Here is a 21,109-nt window from a genome sequence, read left to right as displayed (position 1 = left end):
ATAATAACAGAGTTGGAAGAGTCTTCTAATCCAAGCCCCACTCGAGCAGGAAACCCTATTCACATTAATCACATAAAAATCATTGTTACGCATAGACATTTTTTTTTTCATCCCAGGAGATAATGTTATCTCTATAGTGTGAAATATCACAACTTCATAAATTGCACTTCTGAAAATTCTTGCCACAAGATTTCTGAGATAACACTTTAATATATTTTTGTTATCGCTGTTTTCACTGTGGCATAAATGTCAATACCAGGCCAATAATTTGATTATAAACTTGCTTCATAGGTTTTATGATCTAGGACAGTGTTGGCAAACCTTTTTGGCACCGAGTGCTGGAAACCGTAAGAGAAGCTGCCCGGTGCACATTTGTGGACTGGGAAGATGCTCTTCCGGTTTCCTGGTTGTCCGGTTTTTGGCTCACATGCACACGTGAAGACCATGCACACCAGAAACCAGAAGATCATCTTCCCGGTGCATGCATCCGCACTGCGTGGCTGCTCTTCTGATTTTTATTACATGCACATTGGCCAGCTGGTCTTTACGCATGCATGCGCACCAGAAACCGGAGGACTAGGTGGGCTGTACGCATGCATGCCCTGCAAACTGGAAGATTTCTTGCCGGCATGCACTTGCACGCTGGGCAGCTGCTCTTCCAGTTTCCAGTGCTCTCGCATGTGTGAAGACCAGCTGGCCGGCGCACTGGAACCCGGAAGAGCAAAAAGCAATAGCTCACTTGCCTGGAGAGATGGTTCCACGTTCCACTTCTGGCACTCGTGGCATAGGTTCGTCATCACAGCTTTAGGATCATACCTTTATTTAGGACATCTTGAAAGCTTTTAATACCTTAAATGAGAAAAGGAAATATGTTTGAATGGCAGTTTCTACTTTGTGGTCTTGGGCATCCATGGACTTTTCCAGGATCTTAAACTTCTTTTGGAATATTAATGGATTTATTTAGTGAATCATACAATTAGATAAACATTCCCTTTATGAAGTCCAGCACAATATCCTGATGTATAGTATTCTGGAATAATTTGTTGATTGTAGAATTCTAGTTTGTGTACCCTTCTGCATTACCCTGAACTAGGGTTGTTGTTATTGTTATTATTCATATATGTTGTTTGTGTTGTATGATTTTGTTTTGTTTTCAGGAAAATTTGACTAAGTTATACAGTCTTTGCCAAAGATACTACCAAGTTTCCCAGACTGCTAACAACTGGCTTGAAGATGCTCAGGTATTGCTCCAATTTGCACAAAACGGCCTTGATACAGAGAATTCAGAAGAAAACCTAAGAAACCACACAGAATTTTTTAACACTGAAAAACAGTTCCGACTCCATTTGAAAGAAGTGAAGATGCTTGTGTGTGAGATGGAGCCATTCATTCAGACCCCCAGAAAAGAAGATCTGGAGGAGAAAGTGAGGGCTTTAGAAGATAAGAGCATAGAAATAGAACAAGAAGAACAATGTCAGAAAGAATTATTACAAAGGTACCTTTTTATTCATTCTGTTTCAGCCCTGTGGTTTTCGGTGTACATAGAAGTAACTTGTACAAACCTATCTTGATGGAACTTTCACAAACATGGACCTTCACAGATATACATTATATAAGCACATGCCTGCTTACACACACACACATACACACACACACACACACAGCATATATCTGCACAGTACACTGCAATTAGTCTTTAGGAAGAAAGTATGGACACACAAATACTCAACAAATTATTTTATTAAAAGGAAGAAAATACTGAAACCTCCTATGGCCATTACTGATAAAGTAATTAGTGAGAATTTACAAAACCATGTGATATTGGATCTTCTCTAACTTGGTTCATTGTATAAAATGCTATGTTAAATAAATGATTTAATAAATAATTGCAATGGGTTGCCTTAAAAATGATACAGTAGAATAAAATGATGTAGTTCAGTTGGGAAAAGGGAGAATGACCCCATGAGCTTCTTTATAAATTATTTCTGGGAGATCTCTTACTAGTTGTGTCTTCTTGCAGATTAACCCAGTTTTTGCTTTTGGTTACAAGTCCAATATTTAAAATATATACTTGTTCATAGATAGGCACCCATCTTTATTTTCAATTCTGCCACTCATATCTGAATGCTCAGCCACTGTAATAATAATTGCTTTCTGCATCACTATTCAAAAGACATTTTACTGGAAATACTGGCAGCATTTTCTGTTTTGGTACACCATTACAACTTTATCAGAATTGAAAACCTCCCTCTCTCTCTCTCTCTCTCTCTCTCTCTCTCTCTCTCTCTCTCTCTCTCTCTCTCTCTCTCTCCCTCCCTCCCTCCCTCCCTCCCTCCCTCCCTCCCTCTCTCTCTCTCTCTCTCTCTCTCTCTCTCTCTCGTAGATTTAGGGTTCATATTTTCCTGCTGGCTAACATAATTTATTAGAATCCTATAATCTCAGTTAGAGACTAAGCATGGCAAAATATCACATTATTTTTTTTCCTTCAAATTACACCATTTAAAGATTCTGTCTAAATGTTGGCCTTTTAGTTTAATGGCAAGAATATTTAGCAATAGCAAGATGCTTTATTATTATTTATTTATCTGTAATACATTCTAAAATTATATTTTTTATAACTTACGACTTTTTATTATATTTAATTTTCCAAGGTGTGCATCTCAGTGGCAAGAATACCAAATAGCAAGACAGCACATCATTGACTTGATGAATGAGTCTGAAAAGAAATTATCTGAATTTTCTGTAGCTAAAACTTCTTCCCAACTGGGGGCAGAAGAAAAAATAGTATCACATAAGGTAAAAGTTTTAAAAATCATTTTTTTCCTAGTTAAATCACAAACATTTGTGTACTAGGTTTAGGGGTTTGTGGTGTAAAAAAAGGCTGTTCTCAAAGAGGTGATTCTTAGCTAAAGATAACAAAAAAACTCAGAACTGATTAAATTTATGATATAGTTTTACCATTGCATAAATTGCATTTTTCAATATCAGAGTTTTATTTTTAGGCAAGTAAAAACATTTCAGTACTGATTTTATTTTAAAGTCCAAAAGGCTCTTTCACAATTGCACTGCTCTTTCACCGTTGCAAAAAAATATTGTTTCATACTTGCTTATAATATTTTGAACACTATTCAGTGACTATTAAATTACTATTTAATCCGAATAGTTTATAAGATGAGCATTGAATAATACATAGTACATTGGAAATATGAATAAACAGAAACACATTTGCACATCTGTATTGATCCACCTATATCTACTCATCTATTTACACATGCAAAAACAGTGGATGCTTCAGTAAAACTTACATCTTGCCTAGTATAAACATTATATCAGGGTTCACTCAGGAGCAAGTCAGGAAAACTTCATGAGTTGACACGTTACATGTAAATATTATGCCTAATGGAAAGAGGAACTGTAATATTTCAGCAAAGGGTATATTTGTTTTTATTCTGCTATAATGCATAAACATTTGCTTGACATTTTAAAGCTGTCTTGTGTAACAGGACAGATAATTTCCTTTGTTTTTTCAGTCTCTAGTCTCTACGGTGAACTCTTTTCATGAGACAATCACTTCATTGGAGGAAAAGGCATCTATGCTGGAGAAAACGGGCAATATAGTCAGTAAGGCAACCATAAGTCGATCTATGACCACTGTCTGGCAGCGGTGGACCAGACTTAGAAGCATTGCCCAAGAGCAAGAAAGAATTTTGGAAGAATCAGTGCAGAAATGGAATGTATTTGATGATAAGGTATAAGGATCATGTTTATTCATTGTCTGTAAATATTCACAGCAGCCATTAATGCATCATCTATGTACATTGCATTTATAAGGTTAATATTCAAACTGTTTTATTCAGCATTGCCATTTTGCTAACTGCAATCAAGGCACTGACCATCAGCATTTTCCTGATATTTTATTTTGGTTCTGGGCTCTTGTTATAATGTTTATAACAATAGCAAAGTGGCAGCTGAATCACAGCAGGTAAAAATTTCCACCACTGTGAATGCTAGCATTGTATGGCACAAAAAAAGTGTGGGATTTTTCAGTCACAATCCCTTATGGAACTCCCAACAACCTCTCTCAGAACCCAAGAGTTCTGTGGAATCACAGCTACACTGTAATGCCATTAATATATCAAAGGGCAACCTGCTCAGATCCCATCAGATTCTAGCTTTGCTTTAGATTCTTTGTCTTAAAATTAGACTATCCTCTTCAAAGAAAATAAGTGAAGATTTTGGAATCCCATGTTACGTGTATGTGTGTATATGCGTGTGTGTAGTTATGATGCCTTTAAAAAATAGATTGGTGTTATTTTTTGTTTAAAATTGTTATCTTTAGATGCAAAAAGCAACAGAGACGCTTGATCAGCTGCACGAACGCTTGCCAGAGAGCTCGGTAGAAAAAGCTTCAAAGAATGAACTTCTGGATCTTCTAGATTATCACAGTAATTTCATTCTAGAGCTCGAACAGCAACTATCATCATTGGGTCTCCTCAAGCAGCATTCTTTTAGTTTGCTCCAAGATATAGAAATAACACCTAGTTCCCAGGAACAAATGCCCATCATGCAAGAAATCAAAGCAATGCAAGACCGATGCCATAAGTAAGAAAACGTTTTATATTTCTGCATTCTCCTTATAGCTAAACAGGCAGAACAGTGGAACATGCATCATTGATGTCATGTTCCATTCTACCATTTGTAACACCTACCCACAAATCTGCTTTAGAATTTTGACAAATTTTCCAAATTAAATTTGGAAGGCAGTGCTGCAGGGGGTAGGGGGGCTGGGAGGAGAATCTTCTGATTACATAAATGTGTTTGCATAACATTGGGTTTACTTCAGTGTGCAAATATAGTTACCAGACTATAGCTGTATTTTTCCAGTATTGCTGAGTGTGAGAGTTATTCAAAAGCCCTGTACAAATGATTACTTGAGCTTGTCCTTTGCTTTGCAATCTACTGCTTGGAATAAAGTGAATAAGTAAAGAAGATATTGCAAAGGGATAAAACTACCAAATTTGATTTACTGTCCCCCATACTTGCTTCAGGCCCATTTGCCAAATATTGTAAAATCTAGAATAATTTTGATAGAAAAAATTAATGGTTAAAACTTAGCATTATGATCCTGTCTATTAAATAACAATAACAATAATAGTAGTTGTTGTAACACAACCCTAAAATAAAATTTCTGTTTTGTAAATTACATATATTACAGTAATATTTTCAGATGTTTTACAGTATAAGATGAAATATATGAACTAACATCTAAACATTTTTAAAGCATGCAACAGAAGGTGAAAAAAAGTGAGAAGGTGGTTAAACAAGAATTAAAGGAACGTGAAGAAGTAGAAAAAGAGATTAATAAAGTAAAAACTTGGATACAGGAAGGAAGAGAATATTTATTAAATCCTACAATAGAATGTGATACTCAAGTTGAAAACCTTCAGGTATGCCAAACATATACCAATTATTGAATTCAAGTTCATGCTGTAAATATGGGAAAGCAATGTGTGTATATCTATAGAATGCTACAATATGTTTCTGTATAAGCTACAAAACCTATGCTCACTTTAGCAGCACATATATTAAAATTTGTAACTATATCTTATAAGGTACCTCAAAATTAATAATTCACCCAAATAACTATTTTAATAATGGAGAGAACTAATAATATATATCGCAACATTCTGGTACAACAATTTCTATTCATTTTGTTATTTTTCTTCTATAACATGCACAGGATGCTATAGTCTCCTCTTGTGATTAACCCAATGAGAAGCTATTACTATGCATCAGTGCAGAATCCATAAAGCTGTCTGTAAAAGGCTTAACACAAAAATTACGTAGTGGTCTGAGCACAGTGACAGTCAATGAAAAATACTTTGTAATTGTATCAAGATTTATTTCTATGCCAGATTTAATGTGAAACAAGCCACATTTTATATATTTCTTTTTTGTCCTCCATATACTTTAGACACTCCTAAATGATGCCACTATGCACCGTCAAGCAGTTGAGAAAATGGCTGAACAGCAGCAGAATAAATATTTGGGACTTTATACCATTTTGCCTTCTGAGCTGTCTCTTCAGTTAGCAGAAGCAGGCTTGGCGCTAGTAAATATACATGAGCAGGTAAAAATTATTTAACATGATAATTTTACCACAGGTGTCAGCGCTAAAATTCTACAAGAGTCACTAAACTGAGCTGTAGCGGTAAATTAATGAATGCAAAAGTAATAAAATCATCTACACCACATAACTATTACCGTATATATTTGAGTATAAGCCGACTCGAGTATAAGCCGAGACCCCTAATTTTACCCCAAAAAACTGGAAAAAGTTATTGACTCGAGTATAAGCCGAGGCTGGGAAATGCAGCAGCTCACGGTAAATTTCAAAAATAAAAATACAGGTAGATAACAATAAAATTGCTAAAAGTGTGTGTGTGTGTGAGTGAGACAGACAGACAGAGGAACAGAGAGAGGGAGAGAGAGAGGGAATCAGAGAGAGACTGACAGAGACGAATCAGAGACGTACTTTTAACTACCTGGCAGCGGCGTTTTGCCTTGGGGGGCTCCTCAGAACATCCCAAGACTTCGGAGGGAAGTTTACAGCCCTCCCTCGGAACGCTTCGGAGGGAAGCTTCTGCAAAGGCGAGTGACAACAAGTCTCCCAGGCTTTAATTTGCCGAGCTGTGCGCACGCGCCTGTTTTCCACGGCGTGGAGCAGCAGCGAGATTCTGCGCGGCGAGCGATGATTCCAGGGGCCATCCGGGAAGATGAAGAACGCGAGGGGGGACCCTGCCCCCCCCACTGATGGCCCCCGGAATCATAGCTCGCCGCCCAGAATCTCGCTGCTGCTCCACGCCGTGGAAAACAGGCGCGCACGTACAGCTCGGCAAATTACAGCCTGGGAGACTTGTCACTCGCCGGGGTTATGCAGAAGCTTCCCTCCGAAGCCTGAGAGGAGGGAGGGAAGCGGGTGCCCGGCACACAGAAGAGCCGCATTAAAATGTTTAAAGAGCCACATTTTTTTTTTTTTTTTGTTCACTGGAGTATAAGCCGAAGTGGATTTTTCAGCCCAAAAAGGGGGCTGAAAAATTCGGCTTATACTCAAGTATATACGGTATCTACTCCCCACTATCCCATAGCAACCATAAATATGGTGGTGATCCATGTTAATTTTCAATAAAGCTCTCTACCTCTGTAGTATGTATTTCCTTGAAACCACAGACTATGCATACTTTTTGTATATAAAATTAACCTGTGGTATGGTTAGACACACCACCATACTATATACACATACTATACATACACCCAGAATGCACAACCATGGATCACATGGAGAGAAGAGAGGAGATAGCACAGCTCTAGAGCAATCTCTTTTCCTATATCTAGAAATACATATAAGAAAATCACTCATGTCTATTAAAGCTACTTTGGTACAAGGATTAAGGCTAAAACCCATAAGGTGTAGTTTCAGATCCATTCTTAGCTACTGAATCTTACTGAGTGACCTTGGATACTAATTCATCTTATCTCACAGGGCTAGTGTTGTTAAGAAACACTGTAGCACATTTCTATATTCCATAGAATTTCTATGTTCATATAAAATATCATTATATATTTTCTCTGTTCTATTTTAGTTTGTATTAGAAGTAATGCAAACTAAAATAGAACAGAGAAAATGAAACAGTTAACAGAAAAGCTAAAACTACAATAAAAAATAGAAGATAAGAGAAAAAAGAGAAAGATAAGTAATAATATAAAGGTATTCAGAAGTAGCTTCTGATAGTCTTCACAGCAGGTATAAGTACAATTATATTTTAACCTCTCTACATTATAACTCTGTTCCATCTATAGTTTATCCTGCCTAATAATCAAAAATCATACATCACAAGTTTAGTGACGCAAGTGTCAGACTCTTAAATACAACCACAATCACCCCACGGACACGCGGAAATATAGGACTAGTTTTTTCTTTTTTTTTTTCTTTTTTTTTTCTTTTCCCCTAAATTACTTGCATTCGAATTATTTCTTATACTACTTAAGTTGTTTGTATTTGTTGTCATGGATTGCACCAGTGAGAATAAAACCAATTTCATTGTATTTATTTTGTACAATGACAATACAGAGTATACTGTGACTGTAATAAAAGAAGTCAGTCTGTCAATGTCATCAACCCTTCTTCCATGAAGGGTGATGTTGAATCTTTCCATTTTTGTGCATGCTTATTTATTTATTTATTTATTTATTTATTTTAACTTATATGCTACTCATCTTACCTGGAGGTGTCTCTAGGTGGCTTACTATAATTAAAAACCAATTTAAAAATTAAAACAATACATAATAACATTAAATTATTTGAAAATTAACAAGATGGTAAGAAAAGGAGCAAGATGCATCGGGGGAGGAGGTGATGTCTTAATCTGTGAACCCATCTCCAGAATGATGTATCTTCACTGGGGATCCAGGTCAGTTGGCAGAACAAGGTCTTCAGGTCCTTTTGGAAGGCCAAAAGGTTGGGTCTTATCTCAGGAGCACAATGTTTCAACAGGCAGGAGCCATAGCAGAAAGGGCTCTTCTGGATCCTACCAGCCAAAATTTATACTGTCCCAAAAGGAAAAGTTCTGTGCTCAATTGAATATTAATACATTATTATTTATGATATTCATTATTGTATTATAAATGTTTGTGGCTCTATCAATATGTTCCAGTAATGTAATTTTTCTGATTTAAGAAATATCATCACATTGTCTTTGATATAAGCACTGTAAAATTTGTTGCCTTCCTTTTTTTAATTTGATTTTTTTCACTTGGCAGATTGAATCCAAAGTAAAAGAAGCTCAGCAGCACAAAACATTAAACCAAGAATTTGACCAGAAAATTCAAGACGTAGCCAAAGAGCTCGATTTAATTCAACTGAAATTGAAAGAGAAGACAAATAATATAACACAAGCTAAAAGAGATCAAAAGGTCAAATATTTTGTTTAAAATTTAATTTTCCTTTCTTAAGAATGTGATGGAATTAACATTAGTTCTGAATAAAAAAAAAATTCCCCAGTTTCTTGTGAATAAAATATTCTCTTTTAATACAGAACCTGGATGAAGAACTAGACAGCTGTAACATTAAACTTCTGGAACTTGAGGCAGCTGTCCAAAGCTTTGCAGAGCAAAATCCTCAGCTAGGTAAACAGCTGACTGGCAAAATTAATAAACTGACAGAATTCCACCAACAAATAATTAGGGAAGCGGAATACAGGGCATCCAAGCTAAATCAGGTATGGCATCATATTGGACCGATACGTTCTGAAGTTTTATCATTCATAGCATGTTCTTTTAGGTAGAGCAAAGTCTTTGTGTAGGACCCAAATTCCGTAAATGATCCACTATGCTGTTTTTACAAAATTCAGTTTCCTAATTCTTTTATTTTCTTTCTTCTTTTTTTTAAGAGAAGCCAATTCTTAAAGCAAATATGTGACCAATAAATCTGAGTTACCAGAAATTTATTTCCTTTCTTAAGAATGTGATGGAATTAACTTTATTCATTAAACATGAAACTCAGCCAACTGAACATTCAAAAATGCATTACAAATACCAGTGACCAGAAACAACAACAACAACAACAACAACAACAACAATAATAATAATAATAATAATAATAATAATAATAATAATAATAATAATACTGATGATGCCAAATGCAGACTCTGCAAAGAAGTTGATGAAACTGTTGACCACATACTCAGCTGCTGTAAAAAAATCGCGCAGACTGACTATAAAATGCGGCACAATTCAGTGGCACAAATGATCCACTGGAATTTGTGCAAAAATTATAATATTAAAACAGCAACAAACTGGTGGGAACATAAGCCTGAAAAAGTCATCGAGAGTCAGATGGTCAAGATCTTGTGGGATTTTCGCATACAAACGGATAAAATACTGGCGCATAATACACCAGACATCACACTGGTTGAGAAAAATAAGGTTACAATCATAGACATCGCAATACCAGGTGATAGCAGGGTCGCCGAGAAGGAATATGAAAAAATCGCGAAATACCAGGACTTAAAAATCGAAATCCAACGATTATGGCACAAACCAGCAGTGGTAATTCCAGTGGTAATCGGCACACTGGGTGCTATTCCAAAAAGCACTGGAATTACATTTAAAACAGTTAAAAATTGACAAAATCACCATCAGTCAAATGCAAAAGGCTGCACTGCTTGGATCTGCACACATATTACGAAAATACGTTATGACATCCTAGGCCCCTGGGTGGAGCCCGACTAGTAATTAATGCCAAATCCGGTGAAACAACTGGCCGCTGTGATACACTTCTGTTGATGCAATAATAATAATAATAATAATAATAATAATAATAATAATAATAATAATAATAATAATAATAATAATAATAATAATAATATACATAGCAATGGGAAAAGACAGCTTCTAGTTCTTTAGCTGGTTTTGGCATTCATATGCCTCAACTTCTTCCCATGAACCTAGTATATCATTATGTATCTGCATAGTATATGTGTGGATCGAAGCAGTATGGCTTTTTGTAATTGATGAATGAAAATGCACAGATTTTCTAAGTGTCACCCTGGATTTTTTTTAATATGGCACTCAGCATCACTAAAACCACCATATCCGGTTCATGCCACAAACTTTCAACTTCGATTTTCAGATCTTGATACTTTGTGATCTTCTCCAATTCTTTGACTTTATTCTACTATCCCCTGATATTGACATACCCATTATCCACACTTTCTTCTTTTCAACCACAGTTACATCTAGCATTCACACAAGTATATTTTCACTCACCAGTGTCAATGTTTTGTATAATCCAGATTTGAATACTTGAAGTATAATTGTGTAAAACACATGCATAATATGCATATATCCAATGCATTAATTTTAATGTAAGTTGTTTAGTAAAATAATATGGTACCTTACTTGAGAAATGTAAATATTAAAGAGCTTAAAGAATTGAGTTGGTAATCACTATACTATTATACTAAGGCAGATCTAAGTCCTGTGTACATTTGTTCTTCAAATGTATTGATTTTTTGTTGCAGGCTGTTTCCCATTTAGATGAATATAATGAAATGCTAGAATTCATACTAAAATGGATTGAAAAAGCCAAGATTTTATTACATGGAAACATAATGTGGAATTCTGCTACTATACTTCGCAATCAATTTATGTCTCATCAGGTAATAATAGCCCACAGACTTTTTTTTTTACTAATAGCAAAAAACAAGAAAATTGCTGCATCAAAACAGCTGTAAACCGAAGTTTCCAATCCCAAACTGTAGTATTTTTACTGTATCTCTTAATGCAAGTGATATTTCTTTTGTTTGGCACCATCCAACTGGAAATTCCAAGTTGCTAATTTACTTAGATGAATCTGCCTGGAGTTCAGGCCTATACATTTTGTCTTAGCATCTTTTCAGGTAATGGAGTAATTCTAGATAACTGTTTCAAGATGTAATAACAGGTAACATTAAACAAAGAGATTATGCAATCTAATTTCTCTAATAAAAGCTTCTATATTAGCAGAAATTGAAAATGTATTTCTAAAATACAATTGATATTTCAGCAAAGTTATAGCTGCTTTTTTTAAATCCTATGATTTAAAAAAGGAATAATTGCAATAATTTTGAGCCTAAAATTTAGTTCAGTTGCAGCTGGAAAAGTTAAACATCATCTATTTTATACAATTTAGACCATGTTTGAAGAGGCTGGTGAACTTCCTAGGGATCTTGAAACTATGAATGAAAAAACAGAATACTTGGCAAGTGTGTATTTCACTGAAGAGATGTTTCAGCAAGTGTCAGATCTTCGTAGACAGACTGAGGATTTACAACAGGCTATCAAACAACGGCTACAAAATATTCAGGATGCAGCCAAAGTATGTGGAAAGCACTTTATACGTACATCATCTGTGGGAACTGTATTAGGAAAACAAAATGCTAATCTAGTTCATTTAGATGTAGCTATTCATTTTTATTTTTTAAAATGTATTCTTCTATTGTAATTCATATTTTTAAATTTTTTATTTACTTATCACATTTTGGAATGCCCGTCTCCTTCTGTAAGAGACTCTGGGTGGTGTACAATAAAATATTAAAACATAAAATTAGGATATAAAGTTAAAATTTTAAAAGGGAAAAAAGTTGATTAGAAACATTCTTAAAAGTTAATTGAAAGATGAAAAAAAGACATTCAGGGTACTCTCCATTCCCATGGCTATGCGCACCTTTGGGCTCCTGAAGCAAGGCGACAAAGCATGTAGATGTTATATATCAGTCATAAAACATTAAGATGCTGAGATCATGTTTTCTGGTTTTGCTTGAAACTCATATTTTCTGCTCCACATTTTATGCTTATAGGATATGAAGAAATTTGAAACAGAGGTGAAAGCTCTTCGTACAGCTTTAGAGCAAGCTCAAGCCACTCTGACATCTCCAGAAATTGGCCGTTTGAGTCTGAAAGAACAACTTTCTCACCGACAGGTAGACTGATCGTACCATTGAGATACTACTTGCAGAAGCACAGTTGTGAAGTATTAATTCCTGGGTTACTTTGAGACTAGTTACCTTCCTTCAATTTCTAGGATGAATGCTAATAATAAGGGTCATCCTGATATTGATCGGTAAAGTTAACCCAACTATTTGTCGATTTGGGTGCTGGAAGAGCTAAGAGAAAGGAATGTTAACTTGAGCATTGGCTTTTGTGGTATTTGTTATATTCAGAAATGAAGTTCTAGGTTTATGTTAGTTCAGAGTGGTTTTGTAGGGTACTACATATGTATTTCAGAATACAGGGAATCCTCATTTAGTCAGCACAATTGGGACCGAGTTGTTGCTTATTTCATTAAGTGAAATTGTAACTACATGAAGCATCACGAGTTTACTTCAGCTTTTTTTTTTTTGCTTTGCCGACCTGCAAAGATTGTAAATGTGGGTATTAGTTATTGTTTCATTACTGTCCTGTTACTTTATGAAGCAGTCACTAAATGAGGACTACTTGTACTTCAACTTTTAGTCTCATGTTGAACTGAAACCACTAACCTAACAGATACATTTATTAAAGCCTAACTTCCATCTGCTTTGAATCTTTGGGATTGCCACGTTTCTTAGGCCTATTATCCCACTCATTATTGTTTTAAAATGTAAAACTCATTTTGAGCATTTCAGATCTAGAATTAATAATTAAATTAACTTTTAGCTCATTTTTGCAAAACACACATAGTAGCGTTGCTTATGTATGCTCAATGTTTCCAGCATTTGCTTTTGGAAATGGAATCATTGAAGCCAAAGGTTCATGCAGTCCAAGTTTGTCAGAGTGCTTTACGGATCCCTGAAGAAGTTCTCACTACTCTACCGATATGTCATGCAGCTCTTAGGCTGCAGGAGGATGCCAGTCATCTACAGCACACAGCTATCCAGCAGTGCAATGTAATGCAGGCAAGTGTATGTTAAAATAAGACTCAAACTAATACATGAGTGTGGTACACTTTCCATTAGAAGAATTTACAGAAGGAAAGTTGTAGGTTTAATGATGAACGAAAGAGCTAAAACATATGTGAAAAGTATGAATTGGTGCCATCCAAGTTGTTAGGAGTCTGTTTGAAAGCAGGGAAATGTACGTTGTTGCCAGTTGCTTGTTAGACTCCTGTGAATGATGGTAATGGATGAACCAGACATAGATTTTTCGTTAACATGTTTTATCATTATGTGAACGGTGAAAGGAGCTAAACTAAGAACCATAAGCAGAGGAAAAAAATATACAGTGAATTGAGATGAAACTAAAGTGAGAAAATCTTGCAAGAAGTCTACTTTTGGTCACATTTATTCGATACGGTATATAGGTAGTCCTTGACTTACAATCATTTGTTTAGTGACCATTCATAGTTAAACCAGCACTGAAAAAAGTGACTTACGACTGTTTACACATGACCGTTGGACCATCCCTGTGATCATGTTTTCAAAATTCAAACACTTGGCAACTGACATATTTATGATGGTTGCAGTGTCCTGGCGTCATGTGATCTTGTGCAACCTTCTGACAAGCAAAGTCAGTGGGGAAGCCAGATTCACTTAACAACCATGTTACTAAATTAACAACTGCAGTGATTCACTTAACAACTGTGGCAGGAAAGGTCGTAAAATGGGACAAACTCATTTAACTCTTTTGCTTAGCATGGGGAATTTTGGACTCAAAAGTTAGGGACTATCTGTGGTGTAATACATATCTACTTAGAGATAAATAGCAATAGCATTTAGACTTATTACCTGCCTCACAGTGCTTTACAGCCCTTTCTAAGTGATTTACAGAGTCAGCATATTGATCCCAATAATCTGGGTCCTCATTTTACTGACCTCAGAAGGATGGAAGGCTGAGTCAATCTTGAGCTGGTGGGGCTCGAACTGTCAAACTGCAGGCATCTGGCAGTCAGCAGAAGTAGCCTGCATTCTAACCACTGTGCCACCATAGCTAATCCTATTAGAAGATTGCAACTTTCCCCTCCTCATTTTAGGTGATGATTGTAATGATGAAGCTAAGTTAATGAAGTAGTTGTCTTATTCTACAGGCTCAATTATCTATTCTTTCTCTCTAGGAAGCAGCAGTACAGTATGAGCAATATGAACAAGAGATGAAACATCTGCAGCAAATGATAGAAAAAGCCCACCATGAGATTCAAGAGAAGCCCATATCAACAAGTAGCATCCAAGAATTGGAAGCCCAGATTTCATGCCATGAGGTATTACAACTGAGATCCAAGGCTGACTTATTTTTTAAATGCTAAAAACTATTTTGCTTTGTTTTCCTATCTCATCATTTTGTCTTTTTTCCACAATAGGTAGTTGAAATTGGTAACAGCTCTTAATATAGCTGCTATAGCCGCATTCATCTGAGATCATTTTTGGTGATCAAAGACTCCTTATTTTAGAACCCGAGAGTTATATCCTACTCACTTTTAATTGTCTTTGGGGATATTAGATAAGCTTTTAGAGAAACAACTTTATGACACATAGCATATTGTGTAATGTGCCATAATGGATTTATTGGTCTCCATTTTTGGTGCACCATCTTCTATATTTTAATATTGTCAGTTGTCTCTCCCTATACCACTGTTACCCTGTTTCCCTGTAAGTAAGACCTCCCCAGATAATAAGCCCAATCAGGCTTTTGAGTGCATGTGCTAAAATAAGCCCTCTCCCAAAAATATTGCAACACAGCAGCAGCCATGAGGTGACTATGCTTGTGCATGTTCGCATGGCCTTCTAATTTTTTTTTGTACCAAGCAACAATCATCCAAATCAGTACAGTACATCCTCTAAAATTTCCCTTTGCTTCCTGGGAATTGAAAAACATCCTGTGAGCAGGTTGTATAGCGTACCTTCCAATACTCTTGACAGTAATAAGAACAAGTAATGCATTAACACTATACATTTACTTAAATAGGTTATTAAGTCAGGGGTCCACAACACCTGGTCTGTGGACTGGCACCGGGCCGTGGCATGTCAGAAACTGGGCCAGGCAAACAAGTGAAGCTCCATCCATGGGATGCAGGCAGCATTCCCCCTCTCCTCCGCAGACAAACCCCTCTCGACAGAACTGGTCCCTGGTGCCCAAAAGGTTGGGGGCTGCTGTATTAAATGCAGTGAGAACACCATCAGAGTGGTGGCTAAAGCAAAGTAATACTCCTAAAATATGAACTTTTGGGTTTGAATTGTTTTAAGAGTTTTTCCTATTGCTCTTATAAGCTAATGCATTGTTTTAAAACTATTTTTTCATGTATTAAAAATTAAAAGGGATTAAGCAATGAAAACTCTCAAAGGAGGAAGAAAACATATATTCAGACTGAGCTGAACTCCATACCTCAGAGTTCATTATCATTTTAAATGAGTCCTATAGTTATGCACACATATATATAATATTATTTTTCATGTGAGAAGCAACGGGTTTACAACTACTATTTGGAAAGAAAGTTTGCTTAAAGTATCAGGTTCCAGTGAAATAATTATTAATAATTAATATGATGAAACAAAATGTAAAATTATGCACACACACACACACACACACCAGTCTTTTCCATTTTTATTCAGGATGGGTGGTATGTTTTTGTTGTGTTTCTCTATTTACGTCACTGAATTATTTTAGGTAAAATAAGAAGTGTAAAAACCTGCTGTGCAACAAAAAATATGAGATCACTTTGTTCTAACTGGAAATATTTAAAAACAAAACAGCCCACAGCTTTTCTATGAAGAGCAAAATATGAGAAATTACTACCATAACAGAAAGCATGTTATTCTGGAAAAAACCACAGTTATTAAGTAATACAGTAAAAATTAACAAATGTATTTTCATCTTGAAAATTTGGTACATTGTGAATATTTCTATGGAGGCTGAAGCAATCATTCTCAAAATTGCTATATAATCAGTCTCAATACTCTTCCTCAATTTCTCCATTGAGCTTTCTTTATTTGGATACATTATTTGTGAAAAACTTCTTTATATAGTCAGAAGCTAAAGGAAAAGATTGATTGACATCAGTGACGTGCGGTGAGGTTTATGACTGGTGAGGCACTGACACAGTGCTGGGTTTCAAATATTTTTAGACTTGTGGACTTCAACTCCCAGAATTCCACAGCCAGGCATGCTCAGTTCCAATTTAAAGCGACAGCATTTGTTTTTCTCCTTTGCTCCTTCTTTCTTTTTCTTTTTCTTCTCCTTCCCCTCCTTCCTCCTTCTCTCCCTTCCTCCTCCTCTCTCAAACACACACACACACACACACATACACACACACAAACACACACACAGAGAGAAATTGGATTGGACTATCTCTCCTACCCCTTCCCTCTCTCACTCACTCTCAAACAAACCCCCACACACACAAAAGTTGGATTGGATATCTTTTCCAGTGGCTTGAAAGCAGCTCCTCTGCCATCCCCACCCCATTCCCCTGCTGCCTTTCCCAAACACCTCCACCATTGCAAATGCAGCCTGCTGTCTGGGTGGGAAATGCCTGGAACACAATAAAGCCCACCCACCACCTCCTGCTGGCAGGCTGGGGTGAGAGGAGAGGCAGAGAAGCCGGAGGGGAGCCGAGCCGAGCCTTCCAAAAGAAAGAGGCTGGGGGGAAGTGTGTGTACTACAGCATGGCTCTTTGCCTGGCTTCCTGCCTCCTCCTGTGGTCTCCTCAGTGCTCGCTTGTGCTCTCCCTCCCCAAGTGTAGTTTGATTGCAGGTGGAGCCACGTTGCCTTTTCAAACTTGTAATCAGTGAAGCTGGGCTAGATTTTTATATAGTTTTATCCAGCTGTGTGTGTATGAGAGAGAAATGAATGGGGGCCTGGGGAGGAAGTCACTACACTTGGGGAGGGAGAGCACCAGTGAGGTTAAGCAGAGTCATCCACGGTGAGGCAGCAACTAGCTCAGCTTTTTCCTTTTACTTTTTTTTTCATGATGAGAGTGGTGAGGCTGTGCCTCACTTGCCTCACCTAACTGCACGTCACTGATTGACATATACAAGTTACCTGTATAAATGTTGCTGTGTCAATAGTTGCTTTTACATCAAGCAACCAGTTATATGTAAAGAATTTCTTTCACTTACATACTTACAAGTCTTCTTTGTACTCAAGACAACTTGAACTCTGTACATGAAAGAGTGCATTAGGATAATCCAGGAAAATAAGATTATACTTATATCTATACTTATACTTGCTTATGCTATGTTTAGATTATTGAGGCCATGGTTCTCAATTGTTTTCCAAAATACTGTATTTTTCAGAGTATAAGACGCACCTTTTTCCCTCAAAAAAGAGAGTGAAAATCTGGGTGCGTCTTATACACTGAATACAGCATTTTTGGCCTACCGAAACCCCGCCCCCTTTGCAAAAATGGATGTGCAGAGGGTTTGGGAGGCTTGTAAAGTGCTCCTGAGGACCGTTTTTGCCTCCTCCCAGCCCCCAGGAGCACTCTACAAGCCTCTCAAAGTCTCTGCATGCCCCCCCCTTTTTTTTTCTTTTTTCTTTTGCAATAAATGAGGCATGCAGAGGATTTGGGAGGCCTGCAGAGTGCAAAAACTTGTTTTTAAAATTTACCTTCATGATGCGTCTTATACTCCGGTGGGTCTTCTTGTCTGAAAATTATGGTACATAATATTCCAAACTAGTCCAAAATAATTAAAAATTCACAGGATTAATATAAAGCAATCATCATACAAAATCCTTGTACTCATGAAAACATTAAGTTTCCAACTTTATCCCAAAACATCATGTCAAAAAATATCATGATAAATTTGTGGATGAGTGTATTCTATTTCACCATTAATTTATGAAATATGTTTTGGTAATTCGGTGGCAAAATCATCTACCTGTGAGCTGCCCTTACCACATTTTCCTCTGTTGACTTTTCTGTATCACCAGTTGCCATAAAATTTGTATCATCTTTAATCATGATCCTTTTTACTTTCCAAAATTAAATTGCAACTATTTGGGCTAAACAGTGCAAAGGGTATTCAGTCTATTAGGGGCATACCTGCCTTTTGCTGAAGTATTCTCTATACTCCATATGCCAGGTTATATTACAGGTAGTCCTTGATTTACAGCAGTTCATTTAGTGACTGTTCAAAGTTACAACAACACTGAAAAAAGTGACTTAATGACCATTTTTAACATCACTGTTGTAGCATCCTCATGGTTATATGATCAAAATTTAGATGCTTGGCAACCGACCCATATTTGTGACAGCTGCAATGTCCAGGGGTCATGTGATCACCTTTTGTGACTAGCAAAGTCAATGGGGGACCTGATTCACTTAATAACTGTGTTACTAACTTAACAGCTGCAGTAATTCACCTAACAACTGTAGCAAGTGAGGTCATCAAATGGAGCAAAACTTTACAAATGCCTTACCAACCAACAGGAATTTTGGGCTCAGCTGTGGTTGTAAGTCGAGGACTACCTTTTTATACAAATTTGAGAAATTATCACCCAAATTGATACTGGATCTGAAAGGCTCAGAGGCAAAGATTTGTAGAATGATACAATTATTTTAACAGATCTTATAAAAATCTGTCAATAGGAAGGAAAACAGTCTGTAGGTCTCAAGCCGAAAGATAGAAAGAGAGAGAGAGAGAGGGAGGGAGGGAGGGAAGCCAAGATTCTAACGTTGCTTTTCTTTCTCCTACTTATGTATCGTAAAGGGTTGAGATCCATTCATTTTGAGGCAGAAATAGTAATTGATGCCTATATAGTCTCAGGTGCTTTGTTTCCAACCTTGCCTCACAAAAGTGTTTCACATGAAACCTGTTGCAGTTGACTGAAATGCAATTGTCTATGGCAATGATGGCGAACCTATGGCACGCGTGCCACAAGTGGCACGTGGAGCCATTTGTCAGGGCACGTGAGGCGCTGCCCTGTCAGCTGGCCAGCACGCATGCGCGCGCTGGTCAGCTGAGTTCACCTTTTTGAAAGCTATTTTTCGCCTTCTGGAGCCTGGGGAGGGCGAAAAGAGCCTCCCCCCCCCGAGAGGCTTCAGGGACCGTCCCTGAAGCCTTCGGAACACTTAAAACTACCCTCCAAGCAAACCGGAAGTGACTTCTGGGTTGCTCGGAGGGTCGTTTTAAGCGTTCCAAAGGCTTCAGGGACCATCTGGAGGCTTCCCTGACGCCTTCGGGGCTCCGGTTTGCTCGGAGGGTGGTTTTAAGCGTTCCGAAGGCTTCAGGGACTGTCCGAGGCTTCCCTGATGCCTTCGGAGCGCTTCCGAGGCTTCCCTGATGCCTTCGGAGCGCTTAAAACCACCCTCCGAGCAACCCGGAAGTCACTTCCGGTTTGCTAAGAGGGTGGTTTTAAGTGCTCCGAAGGCTTCAGGGAAGCCTCCGGACGGTCCCTGAAGCCTCCGGAGGGCCTCTGGGGGGTCGGGGGGAGGCTCTTTTCGCCCTCCCCAGGCTCCTATAAAGCCCCTGGAGCCTGGGGAGGGCGAAAAAAGCGTGTAAAAATGGGGGGGTGCGCGTTGTGCACGCATGCGCACTGGGGGGTCGCACATTGCATTATGGGTGCGGCATGCCCACACTCGACCCCCCTGCGCTCCCCCCACTTGTGGCACGCGAGCCAAAAAAGGTTCGCCATCACTGGTCTATGGCATTTTATTCTCTATCTAGTCCATCTTTTGGGCAATTGTCTTAGGAACTATAAATGCAACATAAAGGAGCTTATTATATACCAGTTGGGAGCAAAGCTGACAAAGGTACATATAAAGGAATTAAAATGTCTAGGTCGTTCGGTGTGTGTGTGTGTCTGTCTGTGTGTGTATGCTTTTGTAGTCTTTGATAAGAGTCAGCAGCAATTTTTGCTTTCACTTTCTATACAGCATTCTGAAGCTAATACTGCATTCCATCTCATTCTATCTACTTATTAGAAGCCTAACCCAAAGTACTGGAATTAAAGAGTTAAACATCCACTTCTATATCCTAGTAGCTTTGTTTTGCAATTCTTATTTGCTGTGCTAGCCAGGTTGAGTCAACATTGAGCAAATCCAATCCTAAATGTGTATTTGCTGCAGAAAGAGAGGCTATTTGGATTTTAGTTTTAAATAAGCTTGTTTAGTTTTTTAAAATTCTAAATGAAACCTGGAGGTAATCCCAGATACTGCTGCACTTAAGCAATTACAAAAAACGGTCTTTTCTTCTAACCACATTTATTTTTGCTACATTTGTACAGCCAGCATATTAGAACAGCAAGAAGAAAGTGACAGCGTTTGTTAGCCTTGCATTTTATTGCCTGCTCTGTTGACTATTGTATATTCATAAAGAGAAACAGCAGTTTTTTTAAAAAAAAACACTTCCAGTTATTGCATGACCTCATTTCCCTGGTATGTAGTATCTGGAGACATTCAGCTAGTTTTTGTGCCTTGCAGGAAGGCGACGGCATAAATTATTCCTCCTGTCCCTCCCCTGTTTTGAGCAGAATCCTGTGTGGAAATGCTTTGTCTTTGTCGTCAGCTTAATCTCCTTGTCTGTGATAAGTGAGCAGCTCATTTGCATAGCTGTCTCTGTGAAAGGGTTAAGTGTGCATGTGATGCAGCCTGACTTGT

At 37.5% G+C, this 21,109-nt stretch overlaps 1 protein-coding gene across 1 annotated transcript in view; it reads left to right on the top strand.

The window, feature by feature from the left end:
• SYNE1 (spectrin repeat containing nuclear envelope protein 1) overlaps window positions 1-21,109 on the top strand; it is a 325,193-nt gene that overhangs the window by 189,272 nt on the left and 114,812 nt on the right. The window contains exons 77-89 of the mRNA XM_081943908.1: window positions 1,158-1,495; window positions 2,652-2,796; window positions 3,531-3,749; window positions 4,340-4,602; window positions 5,282-5,447; window positions 5,975-6,130; window positions 8,821-8,973; window positions 9,096-9,278; window positions 11,082-11,219; window positions 11,732-11,917; window positions 12,399-12,521; window positions 13,293-13,479; window positions 14,634-14,773. Of these exons, the coding sequence (XP_081800034.1) occupies window positions 1,158-1,495; window positions 2,652-2,796; window positions 3,531-3,749; window positions 4,340-4,602; window positions 5,282-5,447; window positions 5,975-6,130; window positions 8,821-8,973; window positions 9,096-9,278; window positions 11,082-11,219; window positions 11,732-11,917; window positions 12,399-12,521; window positions 13,293-13,479; window positions 14,634-14,773 (2,397 nt within the window). The remainder of the gene's footprint in view (window positions 1-1,157; window positions 1,496-2,651; window positions 2,797-3,530; window positions 3,750-4,339; window positions 4,603-5,281; window positions 5,448-5,974; window positions 6,131-8,820; window positions 8,974-9,095; window positions 9,279-11,081; window positions 11,220-11,731; window positions 11,918-12,398; window positions 12,522-13,292; window positions 13,480-14,633; window positions 14,774-21,109) is intronic.

This window comes from Natrix helvetica (assembly GCF_964273705.1).
Source record: "Natrix helvetica genome assembly, chromosome: 2".
NCBI lineage: Eukaryota > Metazoa > Chordata > Lepidosauria > Squamata > Natricidae > Natrix > Natrix helvetica.
Note: the sequence above shows the minus strand (reverse complement) of the source record. Positions and strands in the feature narration are given on the sequence as shown.